This window comes from Anser anser (genome assembly GCF_964211835.1).
Source record: "Anser anser genome assembly, chromosome: 1".
Classification (NCBI taxonomy): domain Eukaryota; kingdom Metazoa; phylum Chordata; class Aves; order Anseriformes; family Anatidae; genus Anser; species Anser anser.
The window spans coordinates 3,022,527-3,048,732 of NC_139720.1; the positions used below are offsets into that span (position 1 = coordinate 3,022,527).

Sequence of the window (26,206 nt, forward strand, 5' to 3'; positions counted from 1 at the left end):
GATGAGAACCTCATTCAGAAAGAGGAAAGAGCTGACTGAGTCAAACATTTTGTCCCATCTTTTCTTTTTTCTTTTCTTTTCTTTTCTTTTCTTTTCTTTTCTTTTCTTTTCTTTTCTTTTCTTTTCTTTTCTTTTCTTTTCTTTTCTTTTCTTTTCTTTTCTTTTCTTTTCTTTTCTTTTCTTTTCTTTTCTTTTCTTTTCTTTTCTTTTCTTTTCTTTTCTTTTCTTTTCTTTTCTTTTCTTTTCTTTTCTTTTCTTTTCTTTTCTTTTCTTTTCTTTTCTTTTCTTTTCTTTTCTTTTCTCTTTTCTCTTCTTTTCTCTTCTTTTCATTTCTTTTCTTTTCTTTTCTTTTCTTTTCTTTTCTTTTCTTTTCTTTTCTTTTCTTTTCTTTTCTTTTCTTTTCTTTTCTTTTCTTTTCTCTTCTCTTCTCTTCTCTTCTCTTCTCTTCTCTTCTCTTCTCTTCTCTTCTCTTCTCTTCTCTTCTCTTCTCTTCTCTTCTCTTCTCTTCTCTTCTCTTCTCTTCTCTTTTCTTTTCTTTTCTTTTCTTTTCTTTTCTTTTCTTTTCTCTTTTCTTCTCTTCTCTTCTCTTCTCTTCTCTTCTCTTCTCTTCTCTTCTCTTCTCTTCTCTTCTCTTCTCTTCTCTTCTCTTCTCTTCTCTTCTCTTCTCTTCTCTTCTCTTTTCTTTTCTTTTCTCTTTTCTTTTCTTTTCTTTTCTTTTCTTTTCTTTTCTTTTCTTTTCTTTTCTTTTCTTTTCTTTTCTTTTCTTTTCTTTTCTTTTCTTTTCTTTTCTTTTCTTTTCTTTTCTTTTCTTTTCTCTTTTCTTCTCTTCTCTTCTCTTCTCTTCTCTTCTCTTCTCTTCTCTTCTCTTCTCTTTTTTCTTTTCTTTTCTTTTCTTTTCTTTTCTTTTCTTTTCTTTTCTTTTCTTTTCTTTTCTTTTCTTTTCTTTTCTTTTCTTTTCTTTTCTTTTCTTTTCTTTTCTTTTCTTTTCTTTTCTTTTCTTTTCTTTTCTTTTCTTTTCTTTTCTTTTCTTTTCTTTTCTTTTCTTTTCTTTTCTTTTCTTTTCTCTTCTCTTCTCTTCTCTTCTCTTCTCTTCTCTTCTCTTCTCTTCTCTTCTCTTCTCTTCTCTTCTCTTCTCTTCTCTTCTCTTCTCTTCTCTTCTCTTCTCTCTTCTCTTCTCTTCTCTTCTCTTCTCTTCTCTTCTCTTCTCTTCTCTTCTCTTCTCTTCTCTTCTCTTCTCTTCTCTTCTCTTCTCTTCTCTTCTCTTCTCTTCTCTTCTCTTCTCTTCTCTTCTCTTCTCTTCTCTTCTCTTCATTTTTCCTTTTCCTTTCCTTACCCTTTTCCTTTCCATCATTGTCATTAAAAAACCACCAACAACCCTGCCCTCCTAATGAATCATGGGGTCAAATGCTCAGCCAGCTAAAAATTATGTGCAATAAAGCACATGTGCTGAGAAGGATGTCACTTGGTGTCACATGTGCATGAAACCAGCACATATATGCCAAAGGAGACTGTACCCACAGTTGGAATGAGACACCAACAAAAGCATATATTTTTTGGTCGTAGACACAATTACACTTTTTTACCTCATTCAAACTTTTCCATGAGTATATTCCTCTTTCTATTAATAGCAATATTGTATTTGTACGTGAAAATTAACCACCATTGTTTGAGGAAGACAATAAGACCAGTTTTCTGTGAATTTTTACTCTTTTTCTGTGTTCTTTTTTTTTTTTTCCAGTGAGAAAGAAGTACTCTGTGTGAATATTTTATTCCTGTCTACCAGAAGAAACAAAGTATTTTCTTTGAAAAAAAATAAATTTTAGTGTGTGTATTTAAATAAAAACCTCCCCTCTCTGTGGAAAAACTTATTTTCCACTAAAAAATATGCAATAAGTGTCACCATTTGTCCCTGGCACTTACAGATGAGTGTTATTGTTTCATACTGCTGGAGCAAAAGGCTTGTCTCTGAGAGCCAAGAGTAAATGTCAACTGCATTTGCCAGCAGATGTGGTTATGGTAAGATGCATGAAACACAGAGCTTTCTTACACCCCAAGGACTTGCCTTAAGTCCATACTCTGAAGACGTTCAGGATTGAACCTGGTGCTTAGGGACATGGTTGACATTGGTAGTAGGGTGATGGTTGGACCAGATGATCTTGGACGTCTTTTCCAGCCTTAATGATTCTAGGATTCTCTGATTCTCTGACAGCACCTTTTGTACACAGCCATGACCTTGTGCCTACCAGAAAGGAAAACCCTCCGTGAAACTGGTGTGCGTAACTCTGTGCCATTTAGCACCAAGTGTGGACACCAGACATATTTGTACCTAACACCACTCATGCTGGATGCACTGTGTTGCTAATACGGGTGCAAACCCACTCTACCCATATATGTGGTTCTGCACGTTTCATTAGTGCAATGATAGTTAGAGGTAACTTCCTTGCCCATATCTGAAAGATAATTTTATTTCCCCCATCTTGCTCGTTGGAGGTGAGAGATGGGGTTTCAAAGTATCCAAAGGAACTGACTTCTCATCACACCTGTCCACCCAAGTGAGTGCCTGCTCTTCCTTTCCACAAACACAGACCAAAAGACCTTCTTGCTGCTCTGAAAATATGTATATATATGTATATATATATATTCTGCCTGCTGCCCCATTGCCAGGTATTAGGGACATTAGAGAGACAAAAGAGAAAATTGCTCTCACTTCTGAGTGTGTGAGAGGAGTGTTTGAGAGTTCAAGTTTCTGGTCCAAGGTCATTTCAACAATCTAGCAAGATATTTACCTATTTCCTGCAGATGCTTACAAAAAATTTTTCAAAGCAAGCCTGGGAAGGACATGCCCAGTTTGTATCAGCTCTTGGAAGGACATTGAGCACCCAAATCCCCTCTGCTCCTCTGGGAACCAGACCATGGCAGTAGTCACCTTGGTCTGGCTCTGCAGGCTGGACAATCTCCAGTAGGGTCTTATCAACACAGGATGGGGTCTTCCTTATCCTCCTGGGTCCTGACTCACTCAGGGAGTGTATGCACAGGTTCCTGCTCCAAAAGGAGGCATGGGTGGTCGAGCACCTTGAGCAGAGAACTAAATTGGCTTGCTGAGGACACAGTAAAATTGATGTAAGTTCTGGAAACTGCATCTATCAGGGGATCAGGTGCGTGCTGTATATGCAGAACAAATAGGGGAAGACAGCATGAGTAGATGGACTGTGAGTGGGAAGTTATCAGCTCTAATAACTCCTGAGGATTTAGCACTAGAAGAAACTGCCAGAGCTCCAGCAAGGAGCTGTTATCACCTCCAGCAGGAAGGGCTGTCTTGTCCCCTGCTGACCCCGTGTCTCTGGCAGTGTCTCCTTGTATTCATCTGGGTGCTCAGAGTGTGTCAGGGAGGGGGAAAAAAAAGTATCTTTGCAAGAAATATCTCAGTTGACTGCCAAGGAAGCTCTTTTTCTTCACTGGCAATGGACAGCTCTTTGTTTCCTCTGAGTCTGATTTTGGTTGGCTCCCTCAGGTTTGGGATGCAGCCCCTGGGTCCAGGATGGAGGAATTCTCTGGGCTGTATCCTTTTCCCAAAGTCACCAGCTTTCATGTCTCTCTTTTGGAGACTTCTCCATATATTTCTACTGGATCTCTCCCCTGGTGGGTAGTCAGAGGAGTGTTACCACTAACTTGCAAAGGCTGCAAGTTCCAAGTCATTTACAGCCTGCCTGACATATGGTTAACTGGAGAGGGATGGGAGCAAGGGAGAATAACTTTGACGTGCAAGACTGTGAGTCTGTTCCTAGGTGCTTTTGAGTAACTCTGAAGACAAGCTTGTAGGTGTCTCTCATACCCAGCCTTGTACAACTTGGTCTAGGTTTGCGAGGGGAGACACAGAAAGTCCCTACCTCTGATCACCATGAGCTCTTGGCAGTTATGCATTGTAACAAGAGACAAAACATGGTCTTTTATTTGAATTAGGCTTTCCCCAGTAGAGGAAAATCTACAGAAATATCTAGGGTTTGGCTCAGCAATGATGTGTGGGTAGATTCTCAAAAGTCTCAGCTCCAAGTCTCGTGCAGTGTAGATCAGTGCCCAGGGGGTGCATCTGGGGCTCAAGTGAACATTGTGTAATTCTTGTTCCTGTCTCAAATTGTGTGACCATGTTTGTTTCTTCATTTATTTTGTGGGTTGGATTTATGATTGTTTAAGGTTTTTTCTTTCTTCTGATGTCGGTGGTAGATGCATCTGTGTCCCTTTGTGGATTTCATGCCACCACCATCTGGTTACAGCCGCTTCCCCATCTGACTTTGGACCTGTCTGGAGCCCGTGCTGGAGTTTATAGCAAGCCCTTTGGCCCAAGGGCAGAAAAAAGAAACTTGGCACCATGCTGCTACTGTGATGCTTCCCAGGCCCAAAACAATGATCACACATCCATGAGTGCATCTAGCCATAATGGTGATGAATAATCATATATCTAGGTAGGGTTGCTGCAATAGGAAGAGTGATGCTTTGGGTTGCCTCCTTTCAGTCCAGTTGCAAAGGATTAATTGGCTTACCAGGATGAAATTTGATCAATCATTTACCCTGATGAAGGGGACACCGTGAAAGATTTTCCAGCCGCCTTCCTCCCCAGTATCTTAAAATATAAAAAATGAGATCTCTTGTCAAGAGGTCACTGGGAAATCAAGTTTCAAACAACACTATTTGTTTAAAACTGACTCTAGTTCCATTCATCTCCCTTTCATGCCATCAATAATACAAAAGATAATGACGTTGATGAATATTGCCCATTGAATGCAGGGAGGGGCCCAAAGGGAAAATGAGTCATTATCTCTCCCTGCCTCCACCTCCAGGTGGAACCTGCAGTCTGTGTCTCCGAGAGGTCCCCAGAGATTTATTGATACGGCAATCTGATTTTGGTAATTAAAATTGATTTTCAGCTTAAGCTTTGTAAATACACTGATCCATAACAAACTTGGGTCAGGTTTTGGGGGGTGGGAGGAGGGAACAGTCGAGCAGGGATGTCAAGATGAGCAGGGATGCCGAGATGGGATGGACGGATGGTGGTGGATGGCATGCTGGAGTGGGGCATGTGGGGCATCCAGCAAAAGCCTTGAGCGATGCCTGTGAATGTGCTGATCCCTGACCCAACCAAGAAAGCCAAGAACCCAAACAAGAAAAGCAGCTGGAGCTGGGAGAAGATGTTACTTGCTACTGAGGAGTGATGCAGGAAAGGAACAGAAGGAGGAACTGGCTTTTGGGGAATGCTCTGGGGACTGTGGTATGAATCCAGCCACTCAGGTCTCCTCCTTAGTCTGCTTTTGATGTAAATCCATGGAATTTAATCTGCTGGCTGAAGACACGGGCTGAAAGGAAAGCATCTGCCCGCATCTGCCAACACCCCATGTGTCCACTGCTCAGTGCTCCCATCCCCTAAAAAACCTCACTCCTTTCCCTGTGGCAGCAGAAATTAGGTGTTGTGGTACCAATCCTGGCTGTGCTCACCCTACACGTGTGTAAAGTCCTCTGCTTCGAACAAGATCCCTGGCAGCATGAGCCAGAGGGTAAAGCCCAGCACTGTTGGACCTAGGCTCCGTATGGCCCTGATTTGGGTAGGATCACTCTTTTTTCCTGCTTGTGCCTTGGTTTCCTAGCTTATTCAGTGGAAGCGATGTTTGGTTTTCCTTCTGCAAGCAGCCTGGAGGGTGGCAGATGACAGCCTGCGCAGTCAAACCGCCTTTGGATTCCCCCTTGTCTGGAGGAGGAACAATCTTCCTGGGCTCTTCTCGTCCTCGGGGCTGATAAGCTGAGCTTTTCTGAAATCCAAGCAGAAGAGATGTCCAAGCGTGGTCCCCTCCATCTCCTTCTTCCCCAGGCCAGGCACTGAAATAGCTCACTTCTGAGGCTGAGAACGTACATGGCAAGCCAGCCCACGCACTGGCTGTTTTCTGCTTCTGAGCCACTTTTCTAAGCCAGCCTGCATTTATAGCACAACTTTTCTTCCATTAGCTGATAATCTCACTGTACAACCTCACCAATTGCTTTTGGGAAATCTAAGTGCATAACATCTATTACATTTCCCTTGCCTACCTTGGCAGTAATGCTGCAGCTTCAAAGAACTCCAACAAGTTAGTTAAGCAAAAGACCTCCTACTTGTAAATCCATGCTGGCTGTCTCCTCTAATCCAATTATGCTTTACAAGGTGCTCCCTCACTAAATCCTGAAAAATTGTTTCTGATATTTTTACCCACAATTTATGTTAAGCTACTCAGTTTATAATTGCTTGTCTAATCACATGCTCCTATTTTTGAATAACGGTGTTAGGTTTGACATTTTTTGCAGAGCTCCCGTGTCACCTGAGAACTGCTAAAATATTATTACATGAGACTTCACTCAGCTGTGTGCTTGCTGCTCCCAAAGCTGGTGGAGTTCATTTAGCTGCAGTAAGTCTGCATGGGTGCTGTGGATGGATTTTATTGCCGTCAATGCCCACTTGTCAGCTGAACCCTCTTTCTGGTTGAGGAGGGAGTAATGCAGAAGGGGTAGTACTTGTAGTACTGCTTGTAGTGTGAGTGCAAGCACAGATAGAGGTAGGACTTAAGGTTTGGGGAGCCTTGAACAAAAAATTTGGGGCTTTGGGCTTGTGGTTGGTAAGGAGATGTAAGGAACAAAGACAAAAGTAGATATTTCACATCCCAGACCAGGGTCTTGAGACCGAAGTCTGGGATTTTTTCAAGTTCATCAGATGCAAGGCGTGGGCTAGGAAGATGAGTGCACATTTTGAGGATTCTGGCAGGTAAGAGGCAATATCAGAGGTGGGAGCAGGGTAGGCGGAGGTTTATTTGCTTGCCCTTTTTCTGTTTTCAAAGACAGCAGCAATTTCAGATGCAAATGACTCCGTCTCTGACGGTGGGATCAGTTGAGAATATTTTCACACAGTACTGGCAGGGAGTTCTGTTGAGATGTCACATTGTCACATAACCAAGATTTAGTGAATAATCCGTGATGTACAATCTAGCAACACGATGATTTTGAGCCAGATGAAGAAAAGTGGCATCCTCTCGCTTGCAGCCAGGCAACAAAAGGGATGGAATTTAAGCAGGGAGCAACATATGCTTTTGAACCTTAAATAGACTGGTCTTTCAAAACGAAGAGGAAGAGTGGTGATTCCTCATGCTGGAAGCCTTCCTAGACAAATATCACATTTGCAATCTTTAGCCTTTCCTTAAAGTTTAACTGAAAAAATGAAAAGGAAGAAAAGAGCAGAACAGCTTCTCTATCTCTGTAGCAAATACCTCCTCTGTAAGCCTAGGCTTTAAACCTCTACAAAATATTAACACCTACCCCAAATCAGTCTTCATGTTTGAGTAGCAAGTTCAGGATAGCTGGAACCATCATTGTGAGGTTGTTTTTGTGGTTTCTATTTGTGTGGGTTTTTTTGTTATGTGTTTTTTGAGGTGGGTTTCCTAGCTACACGCAATGTAAAACGTGAGTTATGGCCTCCTGAAAATGAGGTTCATAATGGAAAGCAAGTGACCCTTAACACAGAAACATGTCTGTGGTGCTACAGGGGAAAATACAAGCACTGGTAACACGCCTGCCTTAGCTGGGTCCCCAGGCACACATCTTCCAAAGATAAATTTCTCCATGCCAGTGCTTCCCCCTGTCACAAAACAGAGGAGGTTTCCATTGAGACAGGCCCATCTCTGGTAGAGGTCTCTTGTCCTGCCTTCATTTTCCCATCAAGGTGATTACAAAATTGCCTGGCAAATTAAGACGTTTCTCTAAAACTTCTCTTAATCTGTCTTTAATACTGACCTTGTTGTATTTGCTCTCCTCATCTCCCAAACCTCGTTATATCATCCTTCAGATTTACATCTCCAGCAGGGGATGCTGACGTTGGTCTATTCCCTTCTTCAGTGGCATGGAGACGGGCAGTGAAACTTCCCTTGACCTTGACCAAGACCTTCCTTCCCTTGACCAAGACATCTCCAGCCCAGAAACTTTTTTCTAACAAGATTGAGTCATGAACACACATCAAAGAACTTCAAAACAGAAAGAACAGTGATACACTCTCCATTTCCCACAATCAGTGGTGCAGGACTTCAGGAGGCAAGGATGGACTTCTTGCCCTTCCTATAAGCTATCCACCTCTGCAGTCTTCATTTCCTTGGCAGTCTGTTTATTTTCTTGACCAGCTTTCTATATGGAAATTGTTTTATTCTCTTCTTGATGTTGCCTATAAACATGGAAACCCCAAGGGACCTGGGGAGTGGTGCACACAGATATTTCCTTTACCCTCTCCAGGTTGTCGGTGGATAAAACCGGAGCTATTAGGCTGCACAGCGAGTTTGATAAACCCACCTCTTTTATGTGACCTGCTCTCCTATCCCTCCCAGCTTCTTCCCGCGGTTGAGCTATTAAACCCTGCCCCTGAAACAGCCAGGCATTTTTAATGGACAGGAGTAGGTCCCTTGTCCCAGTGGCAGCTGCGCCTTATTAGCTCGGTGTTTTCTGTTGCATTCTGTCCCTGGAAGAAGAAATTATCCTCAGATCAGAGCAATGCCAGCGTGGACCTTCAGAAATGGGGCTGCTTTGCAGCGTGGCTGTGGTTAGCATTTCCCTGAGCTAAAGATCCCACAGACGAGGTGAGCTTGTGGTTGCTTGCAGCACAAGCCTGGCCATGAAGACTCGAGTTTCCTCGCTGGACAAAGAAGTAAGGGATTTCAGTGGGCTGGGGAAAGCAAAATAGAAAAGGTAAAAATGAAAAACAATTCATTAAGGGTGGAAATGCACTCTGGTCTTCCTTCCCCAGTCAATTGTCTGTAGGTTTTGTCCTGACCTTATCAACAGCTGGCACCTAGAGGAACTAAAGGATCCTCGGGGAATTCAGCTTTATTTAGCAGGCCTGCGACTGCTCTTACTACCAGTAGATGTTGTTTTAATTTGCCTCCCTTTGCTGGATAGTTTGAAGAACATTTCTCAATCTCACCTTTTCTTCTGCTTGCCTTATGAATTCACGAAGGGCGAGAAATAATCCTGCTCACTCCCCATTTTTGCCACTGAGAAGGTGAAGCTATCTTGGCTTCTGTAACGGAGGCAATGCTTTCCCAAAGAGGTGCAGAATAGCTGTTGCTGCACGTAGATCTCTAACACTTCTCCTAATCTTCTGTTTATTAATGGTTGTGAAAAATATATGTTTATCCAAGTGATGATCTGTTGCGTAAGGCTCTTCTGTCTCAGACCCTTCATCCTTTAATGCTTTGAGATCCTGCTAACATCCTGAGATCCTGCTAACATCCTGCTAACACCCTGAGATCCTGCTAACATCCTACCACTGCACCTCTCCTGGTTAAACCACCACCGTGGGTATTTTGAGTGTAACATCTGATCCTTTAGTTCCTTTCCAGAGTAAGGTTTCTTTGGGAAAAAATACATACTCATATTTATATATTTTTTCCTTTCAACACCAGCTCAAAATTTCTAAGTTCAGGAGTACAACCTGCAAATTACTGGAAGTTTTTGACTCCCACTTTGGTGCACAGAGCCTAATAACAGCTCCATGTGAAGTGTCAGCTCTCTATGAATTGAATTCAGTGAACCAGCCTCTCCTGATACAAGCTTCTCCTGTTGGTCCTTCCCCAGCCAGCCCCGACCACGACCAGTTCTGCATCTCAGTCCTTGCAGTGGGCACTGGCAGGGACTCTGCAGGCTCTGGGCAGGAGATGGGTTCCCCAGGGTAATGATATGGTGGTTAAAATAAGGTGGTTATTTATTTTCCCCCTCAAAATTTTGTTCTAAACATAGCATCCATTAACGTATGCAAGAAAAGGCAGAAAAAATAATAATTTCAGAACCTAAAGTTTTATCCTGACTTTAAATTAAAACAAAACAAAACAAAAACATACTAACCTAGAAGTCTGGAATAAATTTTAACTTAACAAAGGTTTTAACTGCAGTTCTTCAGATTATAAACAGGTCTTTGGGAGTTAAAGAATATGGAGATACCTAACACAACTATGTACCTGACTTTTGTAGGGTGATTGTGCCTTTTCTGAAACATCTGGCTCACTCAACAACAGAAATAGGAGACAGAAAGGGATATATATATTAGGTTTTATCAAGACTGTCAATTCCTAATTAATTATTTTATACAAACTGAACATCTAAGTCATGCTTTAATCTTGGTTATTTTGCCAAAGTGGTTTCTTAGTTAGCCTTTATTCCTAAAAAGCACCCCTGGGCATTTGCTGCCTAACTGTATGGTGGTGGGGTAGCTGGTGGCCTTTAGCTCTGCTTTTTGCTGTGTCTAGCTCATCATTCAATGCATAAACCTTCTGATAAATGGTGATGTCAACAAAAAGGTTAATATTTTTTAAAAGCTAGATAGATCTCTATTATCTGCCATTTTGTGGCAGTCAAGCAGTCGTATTAGGAGGAGTTTGCCAGTTTCTAGGTTGACTAATTGGTCTCCACGCTATCCTTTTCAAAAAGAGCCATGCATCAAATTCTGCTTGACAAATTGTACAAATACTAAAAAGAATCACAAACAAACGCAAGGAAACAGAGAAGGTAATGCTGAAGTATGACTTAATTCTCTGACAAAATGGAATTTTATTGAGATCTGACTGGTAAATTATAACTACTGCTATTCATAGGAAAACTAATTCTTCAGATTCTTTTATGACGAGGTTAAGATTTCTGCAGAAAACAGACATGGTTTAGGGGGAGGATCTTGAGTCAATTTAATTTTTATTCTAAATAAAACAGTTTTGGTGAATTTTAATGGGATACTCTGATTTCAAATTTAGGAATTTATCAAAAGTCAAATAGTGAGAATCATCAGTGATAGTCTCACTGGTACTACAGCAAATGTAAATACAGAAAGCCTTTCCCTAATTGCATATATGAGAGTGTTTAGGATTCTTGTTAGATGAGGAATTACTAAAAATGGCATTGCAAAATTTGCAATAACACAAAGAAATGCAAGAGAAAAAAAAATGAAAGAAAAGGAAGCAACGTTAAAAATGTCCAGGAGATCATGAATTCTTTGGCTTTTATTATCTTTCAAATCTTTCAGTGTAGTAGCTGGAAGAACAGGTGAGACCCCCTCCTGTGCTGCTCTTTTCATTAACGCACACCACATGGGCAGTGCCAGATGTGACTCAGTTTTGGTTGTACAAACTTAATCTGTGGCAGGTGACCAGCAATGAAATTCTGCAAGATCCATCCTCTCTTCAACACTGTGTTGCTGTATTCCTTTTTGTACTCCCCTTGGTTTATAAATATCACTGATAGGAATTCAATTAGTTAATTTCAGCTTGGTAAATCCCACTTGCACCACTAATTAATTAATCCTCATCTTTCCCAGCGTTGCCAGTATCACAAATGTTCTAGATCTGCAATGCACCCCAAAACAGCAGAAAATCCAGACTCGTGCACAATCACTCGGTGGTGTCGAAATAGCCATTTTGCTGTGAATTATCCTAAAAGCCTGTGTTGTCAAGCGTTTGCAAAAGCTCGAATATAAAAGCTCAAGAAAAAATAACTTATGTGGGAAAGGGGACCCTGACACAGCAATCTAATTGCTGGAACATTCATGCATCAGCAGAAAACAAACCACATTTACAGTGATTATAAACTTCATCTCCACTGTCTGTGGGGCTAATGTGGAAGTGGCAATTCTTCCTTGTCTGGCAGATACGGCAATTACAGTAGCAGTCCCATTATAGGCCTGGTCGTTGGGTCAGGCAACTTATCTTCCAAAATCTAAATCCTGATGGAGAAAATGTAGTTTAAAGCTGAGCGAGATGAAACCCATCTGCAATAGTAATAATAATAATAATAATGATAATAATAATAAAAAAGTTTACATTTCACATCAGGTCTGTGTGCCTAGCTAAGCTCTTTTCAGCACAGGCTGACAATTATCATTGAAACTATTTGGCAACTACTTATAAATTCATAGAATTGAAAGCCAAAAAAGACCAGCGTGACTGCCTAATGTCATCTGCATAACTCAGGTCACAGAATCCCTCGGGGAGACGTCTGCTCTGAGCCCCAGCTCAGCAGTGCTGCCTATCTTTTTAGGAAAACAAACCGGCTGAGCTAAATGTTCCCAGGGATTCAGCACATGCCTTTCTAAACATCACCATTAGCGCCAGGCAATCCCCCCAGTCCCAGAGCTTCACAGCATCCTTGTGAGATGCAGATAGGCTCTAACCTTCGTTATGCAAGTGGAAAAAAATCATGCTCCTGATTCATCACACCTCCTGTACAGTCACACAAGGCTTCCCTAATAAATGATGGAGGAAAATGGTCCTGGATGACGTTTCTGTCCCTTCCAAAGGCACTCTGGCTAGGTTTAGTGGATACTGGAGATTGGTGTGGGTCCCTGGGCAGGGAAGGACCTGAGCTGTGCTCCTGCCTGGCTGGGCTGCCCTCCTTCACAAACTGTTTCTGCCTCCAGAGGTATAAATGAGGTCTCCAAACAGGGAGAGATATTGGAGATTCTGATTCAGCAGCAATGGCTGTGGTAAGGAATAAAAAGAGTACAAAACATTGTTTTTCCTTCACCCCTCTCAGGACAGGTACCTATAAAATCTTTGTGTCCTGTGGACAAGGTAAGGAACAAGGGCATGAGCTCTTGAATGTTCTAAAACCCGAGCCAAAAAAGGTGGCTATTACTGACAAAGTTAGAGCAGGAGACATAAAGCTCTCCTCCGGCAAAATCCCAGGGAACTGGAAGGAAAATCTCCTCCTCACCTATTATTTTGGTGAGATTTGAAGCTGATCCTCAGCCGTCGTCTGGTTTTATTACACGTCCCTAATTTTCTGCTCTCCATAAATGCTGAGAAAACCACTCTTCTGATCGTGCAGGTGACGGTTTTTCTTAATGCCTGCTGTTTTGGGGCAGGGATGGCTGTTTTTTGAAAGAAACAGAGGTGATGCTGCTCCTCCAGGACGTACATTGCTGCTGCCATGGGCAGGCAGGTAAGAGATGGACGGACAGCTATCACAGCTGGGCAAAAGGCTGAAAAAAGCTGTAGTTTTACATTTTTTATGGTGTGAAATGGAATCTGGGAAACAAAAATAACATATATTTCTTTTTCCCCCCCAGCCCCTTTCTGTACAATATAAATCTGCTGGTGCTTGCACATGCTGTCCAATGGGATGTTGTGCATCCTTATGCATCAGGTGGTTAACTCTTTTGTAAAATATTTAGGGTATTTAGAGATATTTAGAAAGAGTAGGTAGGTTGATTTAATAAAAGTAGTGTCACTTCTCATGCCCATAAAGGTCTGTGTTGGACCTTGGGGCAGTTGGATCCAGGTCTCAGCTGCATCCCAGAGTAAAAATAAATAAAATGTGGCTTCAGAGGCTGCCTGGATGGAGGTGCTGGATCTACCCTGAGAGCAGCTGGGGCTTCGCTGTCCCAGCTGCACGGCACGGCTTGTGTTTCAGAGGAGCAACCCGTGGGGCTGACCCTGCTCCTTGCTCCTGTTTCTTTCCCCTTGCATTGTGTGCCGATCTGGGCCTCCCTTCTTCTTTATGGACGGGGACAAAAGGGTTGTTTTGAGATTTATTTTCTTTTTTCCTTTCCGTGGAGTGGCGTGCACTGTGAAATGCACCCGAGCAAGTTCCCTGGTTCAAATCAGATTGCGTGCTTTTGTAAGGGATGTCTGCAAGGGGGGCAGGTGTAACAGGAGACCTGGAGCCAGCAGGGCTTTGATCTTGGGTGCAGAGGGCTCCTTTAAGATGCTTCAGTGTGTTAATTCCACTCCTTTTCAAGATGCCAGCTCGGAAACCACCTGGATGGAGCTGGCAGAGGCTTTGCTGGTCCCTTGGGGCTCCCTGCTTTATGCCCGGGCCAGCTGGCAGCCTTCACCCCACAGTCATCCAACTCCATCACCCCGCAGACCCCGTCCTTGCCCCCCCTGGACAGCGGCTTTTGCGAGTTCAGAGCCTGGCAGCTGGGAGCTGCAATGAGATCTCGCTGCTTCCTATGGTACCAAAGCGGTACCAGGGGGTGTTGAAGGCCTTAAATCAGATTTTAGTTGATTATTTACAGGGGCAAAAGTTCTGTTTCTCTACAGATCCTCAAGCCAGCTGTTTTACCCCCGAAAATGTGGGTCCCATGTATGTCTTTCCACATGAAGGAAGGCGCAGTGGGACTCTCAGCTTCTGCACTGGATGGAGAAAAATCATGAAAAAATTACAGGAGTGTCAAGGAAAGAGAAACTGGTTGGACAAATGAAGCACCTTGCATGCTGCTGCAGAAACTCAGGGTTTCGTGCAAAGGCCTGAACTGAGATTCGTCACCAGGAGGCAGGAGAAAGGATGAACCAGGCATGCTTTGGGATGCTAGCAGAGCCAGTTGTATTAATGCTGCTGTGACTGTGCTGCCTGTAGTCACAGGGCAGCCACAGTTCTGGGGTCATCTCAGCCTCAGGAACTACATCTCCTACAGCCCCTTTAGTTTGAGTGCCCTGAATGATCCTATCTACTCTGGGGTCTTCTCTGAGGGACTTTAGGCATGTGTACAGCAACAATAAATAGGCACCACAAAATACCTGAGACCTGTAGTGCCTTACATCAAATGTCCTGGGGATGATATTCATGATGTAGGTGCATCAGTGAGATCCTGGCTTTAGTGACTCATGGTGGTTAGAAGCAATCGTATTAAGCATTAAAGTCTCTGGATAAGTTTGGAGTTTCTCATACTTACTCCTGAATTGTGCCAGATGGCCACTGGGTAGTGTATTTTTAGGAAAAGTAAGAGATTTTTTCATTCTTTGAGGAGTTAGGTGATTCATTCTTTAAGGAAATAATAAAATTGTATTGTGTGGGTGCCCTGTCTTTGCCGTTCCACATGGTGATTGGGACATCACCGCAGCCCATTCCCATTAAAAAGAAAAAAAAAAAAGAAAAAAAAAGGTAAAAATAGAAAAAAAGACATCTCTGAAATGGTTTAATACTTGGCAGCTCTCAAAGACCCTGAGGGTTTTCCTAGTAGTATTCTCCTGGGATCAGTATTGGGCCCAAAGCTCTTGAAAATATTCGTGAATGAGAACGACGTTGTTGTTAAATCCCATGTATAAAATATTCAGTGGTGCAACAATTAGCTCGGCATTAACGATGATGAGGACAGAGCAGTTCAGTGACTTTAGCTCCATCCAACAAAACAAATGCAAACTTCTCTGTCTTGTAAGAAGGAAAGGAGGTCAGGCTGGAAATTGGGAGATGTGTCCTAGAAAGCAATGACTGAGATGGATGAGCGGGTCAATTCCCTGCAAATTTGCAGAGTTTTTCCTAGCCTAGCCCATAGCAGAACCAAATTGGTACCATCCTGCATCCTTGGAGGAGTCAGCTCTGGAGTCTCCTTTTGTAAAAGAGCCCCTAGAGATAGCAAAGTGAGTACCAAAGACCCACAGAAATGATTTGTAGGAAGCAGGAAGATACTTTCCATAGAGGGACTGAAAAAAAAAAAAAAAGCTCCATCTTAATTTATCAGAAGGAAGATTGAGGAATGACTAAATTAATGTATCTAAGTGCCTTCTCCTGGTGAAAACAGCAGGCTAAAAGGGCTCTTAAAGCTAGAGAAGAGAAACAGAGTAAGACTCGGTGGTTGGAAGCCAAAGCCTGCTGAATTCAAGTGAAAAGCAAGGCATGCACAATCTGTTTATGGTGTGAGTGATTAACCACTGGAACAAACTGCCCGTGAAATGGAGGATTCTCCATTTCTTGGTATCTTCACGTCATAATGGGAGGTCTTTCTAGACAACATGTTTCAGCTAAAACCATATTATTTGGTTCAGTACAAGGGTAGGTGGGTGAAATTTACTGGCCTGTGATGTATGGGAAGTGAGAACCGATGATCTAATGGTCCCTTCTGACCTTAAGTGCTATGCATTTATACGATCCCTGAATCAAATGTCCTTGAACCTTCATTTTATGGCAGGATGAATGCCTGAGAAAGCTGGGAAAACATGTGTGGTGCTTGCAGCACTAGGTTATGCAGTTAACCCAGTGAAATATGGGGCTGGGATGGGGCAACCCTCATTGCACTCAGTAGGAATTTTGCATCTCAAGCCCTCCTTGAGCTATAATGCTGCAGAGAAGGAGCTAGGCTTTTATAGAAACTTCTTTTTACTTATTCTGCACTGAAACAAACAGGAGAGCCATATGAAGGCAAGTAGATGTGGCCCCAAATAGTTGGCCCCGTCTCCGCCAGGCGGTTGCCTTTTTGGCAGCGCTAATTGCCGCCCAAACCCTAAAAATACACAGAGCTCTCGCAGGCGTCAGCTGAGCAGTGGGCTCTGCCTGGTTTTCTCTCACTTAATAAACTGAGACATGCGTTTAAGGACTCGGGAACAGCCTGTTTCACATTTTCTCCCTGGATCTTGGCTAACTCTTGGCTGCAACACTCATTAAAGCTATCGGTGCTGAGCGCTCCATGGAGGCAAAGGTATTGTGATAACTCTGGGAAGTCCCAAATCTGTCCCTCAAGCTAGGCTAGTTTGTGCTTACTGCAGCTCAGGGTGAACTGCAAGCATGGGTTATCATGGCTCAGATTTTAAGTTTTTGGTTTGCAGATTAACTAGTGTGGCCTCATAGCTCTTCAGCTGGTGTTATCACCTCTGTTGGTGCTGCCTTTGGCAGACTGAGCTGTGTCAGCTGAGATTTGATGGCACGGTGTGGAGCATTGCTTAAAAATGGACAGGGGACAGTGATGGGAGGAGAGTGGTTCAAGGGGAGTATGTGTGAGGGTGTCTGGAAATAAAACAAGTGCCCCCTTCCATGGCCAGAAGCGCCTCTGAGGAGTGGCATGAGCCTCAGCACCACTCTGTGCTCACACATCTAAAATCTATAGGTGCACGCACCTTTAGGAGTTACCCGAGGTTCACCGAGTGACAAAGCAGTCTTAATCAAGGTTTAAGATGTTCTGTTTTCCTTTGCCTTTGGTCTAATGCCTCAAGCTGAGAGGTGGCATCCTGCTAAAGGCAGTAGCTTAATCACTATTGATGGTGTGGTTAAGGGAGAGAGATGGAGAAAGCTGTACGGAGGTGACCTAGACCACTAGGTAGCCCTCCTTTATGTTCAAACTTTGGGTTGAAAGAGTAAATAAATGGTTGAAAGAGAAACTCAATAGAGGTGATCAGAGGTATGGAATGGTTTCCATGTGGGAAGTGGAAGGAGCAGGAACTCTTCAGCCTGGGAAGTTAGGAGTAGGGGTGAATGGTAGAATTTGGTGAAATTATGAATGGCAGAAGGGGATGGATAGGAAGTGACTGTTCACTGCCTCTTCAAATAGAAGCATTGCAGGGCATGAATTTAAACTGGTAAAAATCAGGTCCTGAACAAACAAGTCACAGAATCACAGAATCACAGAATCGTCTAGGTTGGAAGAGACCTCCAAGATCACCCGGTCCAACCTCTGACCTAACACTAACAAGTCCTCCACTAAACCATATCACTAAGCTCAACATCTAAACGTCTCTTAAAGACCTCCAGGGATGGTGACTCAACCACTTCCCTGGGTAGCCTATTCCAATGCCTAACAACCCTTTCAGTAAAGAAGTTCTTCCTAACATCCAAACTAAACCTCCCCTGGCGCAACTTTTGCCCATTCCCCCTCGTCCTGTCACCAGACACGTGGGAGAATAGACCAACCCCTACCTCGCTACAGCCTCCTTTAAGGTACCTATAGAAAGCGAAAGGATGGAACTCCTTCAAGCAGTGGGCTCTGGACCTTCCAGAGCAAGCTGTGGATAGAAAAGTGAATGTGATTTCAAGGTAAACTGGAAAATTAAAGAAAGATCTCTTTGGGTTAGGGGATAGAGACACATGAGGTTCAGAAGTTCCCCTAAATGAAAATAGCCTAAAGCTGTGCAATTGCTGGGGACATATCAAATATACTCACCCTATTTTGATTTTTTCATTAGTGCCACATGGCCATGGCTGAAGACAAGGAACTGGGATATGTGGATTATCGATGCCAACCAGTACAGCTGTTTTATGTGCTGTTATGGGAGATTTTGTCTTACCACAACTGAAGAAAGGGCAATTTTTCAAAGTGTCTCTCTGCCACACTCTCTGTAGCTTGACAGTGCTTTCAGGGGTAGTCTAAGCCTAGAATTGTAGGATATCCCCAGCAGGAAGGGGCTCACAGGAATCATCAAATCCAACTTGTCCAACACAAGGGAATTAAAGTCCATCCCATACAAGGGAATCAGAGCAACGCCATCAATCCTTCATGAACCACGTCCCACTGAGGGAGAGGATGGCAACATCTGGAAAGATGTTGGAAGAAGGTGACCTGGAAAGTAGTCAGAACCATTAGAAATAACTATAACCTTTTCCCCGTGTGTTTTAACTGCTCACACCTCTACCAGGAGCTTTCAAATGATGGTGGACTTCGTGAAAGTCCATTGCAGTGACATAAATCCCATTCTGGGTCCCAATTATATCTATATATAGTCTTTATAGAGCCTGGGTAACAACCTAGCTCTTGCTCAGCAGGCTTGTTTCAGTAACCACACAGGCACTGGCTCTCATTAAGCCCAAGCTGGCTCTGTATTAATTACGACATGAGGCTCTATTTTGAAGGTTTTTGAACAGACTTTTAGCCAAACCTCATTTATTTTACAGTTTACAGATAGAAACATTTGACTGTGGGATAAAGGAAACAAGACAGGGGGGATCTGAAGTTACCTGGACCTGGCTTGCAGGGTGGGCAGGAAGGTGCTGGTTTCATCAGGCTAGGGTGAAATCCCCTGACACGCCTTCCACACCTCCAAGCTGTTATTCTTACAAAGGGCAAGGAGTCCTATAAAATTTCCTGCCTTGTGGGGAGAGCATTTCAGCATGCTGGTTCAGTGAGTGGTTGCTATCCCAGCTGGAGAAATATTTAGTATTATTGGTAAGGAAGAACAAGAGTGAAGATAGAGGAATGCTGTATGAGATACAATACTGAAACATGGACTCGTGCTCTTGAATTTCCAGGTTTCTGGCCATATTGTTCCAGGATGGTGTGTCCCTAGCTTCTCCTCAAGCATTGATGCTTTTGGGAGGAGTGTCAGTAAGTCATGGGGGACTGCCTCGCGGAAGGGTCAGTACAGGGTATAGGCTGAGCATTTGTGAAGGGGGAACCTAAAAGGCAAGCAAGCCTTTGGGAAAAGGATCCAGGTAATCTGTGTTATCAGTGTCTAGCCTCAAGTTGTGCCAGGGGAGGTTCAGTTTGGAAATTAGGAGACATTTCTTCTCAGAAAGAATAGTCAGGCATTCAGATGGGTTGCCCAGGGAGGTGGTGGAGTCACCGTCCCTGGGGGTGTTCAAGGAAAGGTTGGACATGGTGCTTGGGGACATGTTTTAGTGGGTGACAGTGGTGGTAGGGGGACAGTTGGACCAGATGATCTTGAAAGTATTTTCCAACCCTAATGATTCTGAGATTCTTTGTAAATAAAGCCAGAACAGAGAGCAGGAATAAGCTTGGACCCAGCAAAGTGTGAAGGCTGTATTTACAGAGCAGACTGTGAGTGTCACTTGTTCAGACATGGCCTGTGTCATCACACAGTGTCTTCTGAGTTCCTCAAACATTTTTCTAGCTATGCAACACAGTGGGTTTCCTCTACCACTCTTCTAATAATTAAAGAAAATGTATTTTGCACTATGACTGGTTATTCTGGTGCTGTAACTGGGAAGAGGGGAGATCTCAACATGTTTGCAGCGTTAAGATTAAAGGAACAGCAGAAATTTAAGTATGGCATTGATGGGGGATTCACCTCACCCAGTGTTCACCATGTACGTTGTAAATGTCTCCATCTGACCTGGCTGTCTAGCCTCTTAGATTCAGTGGATAGACACAGGCAATCCAGGGTGTGATTTATCTCATCCCTGTGTAGACATTTAAAACAGAGCAGAGAAATCCTGCCCTCTAAAGTGGATCACCTTTGGCACAGCCTGAACTTGTAGCTTGCTTTGCTTACCTCCCATGCCAGAGCTTTCCCAAAGTCCAGCACACTCCACATGCAAGATCCCCAGGTTCCCTTTTCTGAGCCTGCCTTAAATCAGGGTCCTGCCAAGGGAGGCGTGGGGAAGAAAATTTCACTGCAAGAGTTGCAAAGAAAATTGTACTTCTGTAGGAGCACCAATAGCAAGCTCATTGTGGGAGCAACTCATGGGAACAGACCTCTCTCAGTCTTACCCCCAGAAACTTCTGGGGCTATGGGATCACCAATTTTCCCCAAATCTTTCTGTGTTTCCTCTTGTTTCTGCTTTATCCCTCTGTGTGTGAGTGACCTGTGGATGTGGTTGGGGTTTTTCTCTGGGATCACAGTAACCAAAGACGTGCAGGAGAACTCAAGAGAGAAAAGGGGGAGGAGGAGGAGCAGCACAAACACAGATGTAGGTAGGAAGCCCTTTGTGACCAAGCATATTTGGACAGGTAATTTACCCTGCCACGCAGGGGGACATTGACCCCCAGTTTAATTATTGTGTCATTTGTCCTTGACAGCTACTGCTGCTTCCAATTAACTCTCCTTAATTAAAGCCTCCAGTTTTCCAAGTGTGTAAGCATGGATTTACTGGGAAGAGTGTTGCAATGAAGATGAAGAGCTTGGGGATGTCTGATGAGAAATGACATTGACTGTCCCAGCGGGACTGGCAAGTTATTTACTCATCACACCGGAGTGGCAGGCTGGAATCAAACTCAGATCCTCGCCTCTATCCCCGCAGGAGCATCTCCTCTCCCACCGCTTGTACAGACATCCACACGCACAATATCCTATTTCTTACCAGTCTAAGCCACGCTTCAGCTCCCTGGGTTTTTCTTTTCTCCGTTCCTGCTTTTTGCTGAGTTTGCAGATCAGGTGGTGGAGGCATGGGAGTTGGAACAAACCAAAGGAACTCAAGGTTCCTTTGTCCGTAATTCAGGCCAAATTAAAATTGGCATCTTGGCACGCCCCGCAGGTGACCAAATATCCTCAATAAATCTGTTAAGGATGCAGAATCTGGACCCACCAGTGGTCTCTTAGGTGTTTTTTTGTCTTGCTCTATTTAATAAACTGTGTTATCATGAATAATCTGTTCAAGGCTTTGAAATCAAACAAGCTCCTCTCTTAATCTTGCAGCAGTTTTTCAGGGCTGAGTCTTGAAAGATAGCAGCATTCACCAAACCCACATAGCTTGACAGTCACTGCTCAGTGTTTTGGAAATGTATCTTTTGACTGTTGGGAAGGAAATTGGCTACTTAAGATGCCTTTTTGTACATTTAAATTAACTTAGTCCATCAGACTGAATAACTCCCGCTGCTGTATTAACATCCAATTATAACAGCAGAGATTGAGCAATGATTCACGTTTTGACCAGAATGTTGGCAGTTTAAGGGGGGGAAAAAAAAAGTAATGTATATTGAAATAAAAAAAAAGGCAAAAATGGGAGCCAGAAAATTATGACTGAGCACATAGCAGGAGCTTTTGTGAATATATAATGGCAGAAGCAGGAGCCAAATTTCTAACAGGATTTACTGTTACTGTCTATCAGATCCAAGACCTCAATCACGTTGTTTTAAATGACTTTCTGAAGCTCATTCATACCAGGAATAGAGGGTGAAAGTAAGGCTGGGAGCTGCAGGAGCTGCGGTTTGGAATTTGAGCCGGATCAGAGGTGAGGATGGCCCTGGCGTTGTGTGAGAAGCCCTCAGGCCATATCTAGCAGGTGAGCGGTACGCTGTACGGCAGTTTGCAGGTTTGCCAGATTTTTTGGGATGTCCTTGGGAGCCAGAAACGCACGCACGATTTCTTTGGGGACTTGTGAATGAATGTGTTGACGAAGTGAAATATCCCTTCAGACCCTGCTGCAGCTAAGGCAGCTGGACGTGCTCACTGCTTTCCTGCTGCCCTTGAGAAGGACATCAGCTTCATTTACCACTTGTCTGACCCTGCCTCTGGGATTGCATCTTGCTGCAGATAGCTGTGAGTACAGAACAGTCTAGATGCTCCCCAGCGTGCTATGGACAAAGCCTTGGAGGCGTAGCAGCTCCTAGATGTCCACCAGCTGTGTGAACAGGGATCGCCAGGAGCTTTATCTTAATTTCTTCAACACTTCAAAGAACCCAAAGTCTAAATAGTTTGTACTTAATAACTTAGTATTCGATAATCAGCTAATACCCACACTTCCTGCATGAGCTTGCTCAGATGCCTTAGACCCACATCTGCAATGCATTTAGGTAACACCTACTTCAGCTGCATGAGACCTCACTTTCAGCTGTGGCTCTCGTGGATAAAATAAGGATATGTGCCTCATCTCCATGGGCTGTAAGCCCTTAAAACAACAGCAGCCTCTTCTTACATCTGTGTTTTGCTCTAGCAAAGTGAGGCCAAAATATCAGTTAAGCTGTGACCACTGCAGGAATGCAAATGGCTCTAACCTGGCTCATCCTGCCCCAAAAATGAAGGATGTTTTGCTTTCGTTAATCCTTTTTCTGTTGAGAGCTGGTTATATTTGCTGCAAAATGTTGAATCAAATTTCTACCCTGATGAAAGATCGGAGGTAGGGAGCCCCCCTGAGGGTAAGAAATCACCTTAAAAAGTTTGTTGGACTTTCCAAGGGTGGAAAACGGGTGGACGGAGTAATCACCGTCTGGTTTACAACGGAGATTTCGTCCTTCAGTGTTGTCTGGTCCCTTCATCGTTATGAATAATGGCAAAGAACTGCAATGGGGAGGTAATACAGACTTTTCTTTTTCAGATATTTTAGGGGCAGCATAAAAAGCTGACTGCTCTCAGGGGGCATGGTCAGTTCTCAAAACTTTCAACTTGGAAAGCTGAGCTGAATTAATTACAGTTTATGTTACAAAGGAAAATAAGACCTCTGATGTGCTTTATTTGCTTGATGTTCTTTTTCCTTTCAGCTGTCGACCCCTAGGTGGCTTTCCTTTCAGTTGCAGCTCCTTTTGTTTTTTTTTTTTTTTGTAGTTTCTTCCTTTATTAATTAGAAGGTCTGACACTTCCAGCCCAAGACATTTATCAGCGTGGTACAATTTTAATTAATCTCACAATAAAGCTACTTGAGGTGAACTTATAAAAGGTCTCATATAGCAGGAATAACACACAGAAATGTGAAGGGTGACACAGGACACCTACTACACTAGGTTGACAAGATTTGGGATATTGCTGGGTGTAAGCTCACACTGCATAGCTGTGCTCTCTGGTACATAAACAGAAGCAAGGTGTGTTCCTGCACAACCTGCTAACTATATCCTATTGAAAAAGAATACACTGAATACACTGAAAAGAAAGAATGCCTGTAAAGATGGAGATCTGGGTTCCCAGTAGGTTCCTCCTGCCTCCAAGAGGAGCTTAGATATCCTTTGATGGCTAATTAAATAATAACAATAATAAAACCTACAGAGACAGATTTTAACTATTCTTTTTGTAGCAATTTGCAAAGAAATTGCAAATTTCAGTCCTCCAAGACTTCTTTATTGTTCACATGTCATAGTCACAAGTGGGTTTTGACTCAGAATATTGAAACCTGACATCATTAGATTCTAGAACAGTGCCTGTTCTGAACTTTTTAAACAAAGCTCACTTTTATAAGGCAGATGTAAACTAGCTCAGAAGCTCAGGTTCAGAATCATTATTTACAGCTAATAGGGATACAGCCAGCAGTACCATATGTTAAAGTGGGGGTGTATGGATAAGAACTCCATAGCCATTACCAACTGTGTTCACAATTTTCTAATTAAAAGGTGGAGATTACACAATTGATTACATCTGGATTAAGGAAAGGCAGATTTACAGTCTTTCAAAATGGAATTATCTGCCTCTTCTTCAAGGACTCTGATGTTCACAGTGTTCAAGCTAGATGTGATCAAGGAAAAATAATTTGCAAGACATTTTTCCCGGGTGGAACTAGCAAGTGGAAAAAGACCTACATAAAAATAATAAGATCTCCACCCCTTGTTGTATTCTTGTCAAAGCCGTATGTCTTTTTGAAAGCTGGACAGTAATACAGGACAGACTTTGGGGTTCAATAGAAGTCTAATTGGGCGAAATCCTGGCGCACACAGAAGTTTATATTTGATGAAGTGTTGATTCCTTCTTGACATAAAGTCTTGACCTAAAGGAAGGTGGAACAATTGCATTCACGGCCAAGTCATCTTGCCTTTGAAACTTCTTGATACTTGGAGGAGTTGGAATGACTCAATACCTGTTCTGATTTTCCCATTTTCATTGCTGTGGTCTGTTTTGATTATGTTCTTATGCTCGTGGCTGTAGATTCAATTTGAGAAAGGTGTTTTGGTAGGTTTTACTTGACATTCTCCCTTTGTCCTTAAAAGCTTTCAGCATCCGCAGTTGATTTCTTTGGGTGACTTGACATAGGCAGTGGTGCGGTGGTAAATAAACCCCATCGTATTTCTGTCTGAAGTTTGCTAAAGCTATTGCCACCTGCTAGAAGTAAAAATACAGATTTTCAGCATTTGCACATAGACTATCTACTACCACGTGGGGTGTCTGTGTAGTGGTTAGGAAGCCAATTTCTGATACAAACAGACAAGTTCTTCATAAATAGATGGGATTTTGCTTGTGGTTCCTTTTTCTTCCTTTCCCTTACCCCTCTCGTATATATAGAGAGAGCCTGTTCTTGTTTTGTTTGCAGATACAATCAGAATGAATTTTAATCTTCACTTTACAGTTCAAATTCTCTTGAATGTTGCACCAAGTAAAAAATTGTCACTCGGTTCCAGGTGTATTCCCTTGTCATCTGTCACGAGTAACCGTTCTGCAGTTTATAGTTGGCAGTTCTCAGTGGTGTTTCATCAGGATAATACCACACTATATCATCTGAAGGAATAAACTCTCCCCGCTGACACGAGCCAGGATGAAGGCACTGGCAATTGACTGTGTATTATGGGAGCTCTCTGAAGCTTATTCAATGGAAAAGAGACTCTCAGGTCACTGGGCCCAAATTGTATGTTTGGCTTCAAAAGAAGTAAGGGGCTTAGGAAACCTAATAGGAATCAAAAACCTCTGGTCCGTTAGAGAGGAGGTCAGGCTAAGCAGTCTCTTCTGTCTTTGAAATCTCTGACTGAAATGCTTTAATTAAGAAGAAAGAAAGAAGAAAACATAAAGAACAAGGCAAAATGCATTATTTTGGCAGTGGGTGGGTGTTTCAGGTCCGCGTCTGACTCTGCAAAGTCAGGGTGACAGCAAGCTCGTTCCCTGACACCAGGGCAAGAGGACAGGGAGGGTTGGTATCTCTTCCAAGCCATTCAGGTCACTGTAGATCCCCACAAAAAGCCTGACAGGTTTTTGTCCCCTTTCCTCCTGCAGCTCACCCGGGTGCCCGTGGAGTCGTGCAGCCAGTACGAGACCTGCAGCGAGTGCCTGGGCTCGGGAGACCCTCACTGTGGATGGTGTGTGCTTCACAACATGTAAGTACCTGCTCTGATAACACCTGGCAGAGCCCAAAAAAGGCTCTTAGGTGAGCCCAAGAGTCATGCAGGCAGCCCCAGCAAGGTTTCTGGGACTTGCTGGGGGTGATTTGTTTAACCAAGAGGCATTTTTTGGCTGAAAATGAAAGAGGAGGGTGATAGAAGAGACTGGTCTCCTCAACCACCAGATCCATATTCTGCTGGCTGCAGGAGGAATACCTGTCCACCCTGATATGCTTTGAAACAAACCCTCCAGCAGCTCCCTCTGGGTGCCAAAGACCTTCTCATTTCCAATGATTATGGAAGTTTGGCCCTAGCTAACAGCCGGACTCAGAGACTTGTCTCAGCACCTGCAAATTTCCACTGCAGGCTTGAACCTCTCCTCTCTCACATTTGTCACAACCTCTGTTGATCTTGGAGGGGAATCAGGTCCCTGTAAGCACCCAAGGATCTGATCCAAGTTAGATTTCAGGGGGATGTTCTAGCCTGCAACCTCACTGTGGGACAATGCTGACCCTGAAATTGAGCATTTGTTTTCTGTGGGTCATCTCAGCTGGGCTGGCACTGCTCGTTTGGCTTATCCAGCCATGATTTTGAGCAGTTATCTGTATCCACATCCCTGGGCTTCTGTGTAACAGGCCAAGAAGGGACCTGGTTTCACCATTTCCCTGCTCTACAGCACTGCCCTATGCAGTACCTTGCAAGGAGCACTGGATCCAAGTGTCCCCAGGACTGGGAGATTTGCTCGTTGGCTTTGTTTTCTGCAGGCTTTTTTAATGATGCTGT

At 43.3% G+C, this 26,206-nt stretch overlaps 1 protein-coding gene across 12 annotated transcripts in view; it reads left to right on the plus strand.

Moving 5' to 3' along the window:
• PLXNA4 (plexin A4) overlaps positions 1-26,206 on the plus strand; it is a 423,229-nt gene that overhangs the window by 245,691 nt on the left and 151,332 nt on the right. For 10 of the 12 annotated variants that reach the window (XM_083813595.1, XM_083813609.1, XM_083813596.1 and 7 more), the window contains exon 5: positions 25,320-25,420. In XM_083813595.1, the coding sequence (XP_083669721.1) occupies positions 25,320-25,420 (101 nt within the window). Of the gene's footprint in view, positions 1-21,027; positions 22,708-25,319; positions 25,421-26,206 lie in introns of those variants that run through there. The other 2 variants (XM_083813606.1, XM_083813605.1) reach the window with 2 other exon arrangements.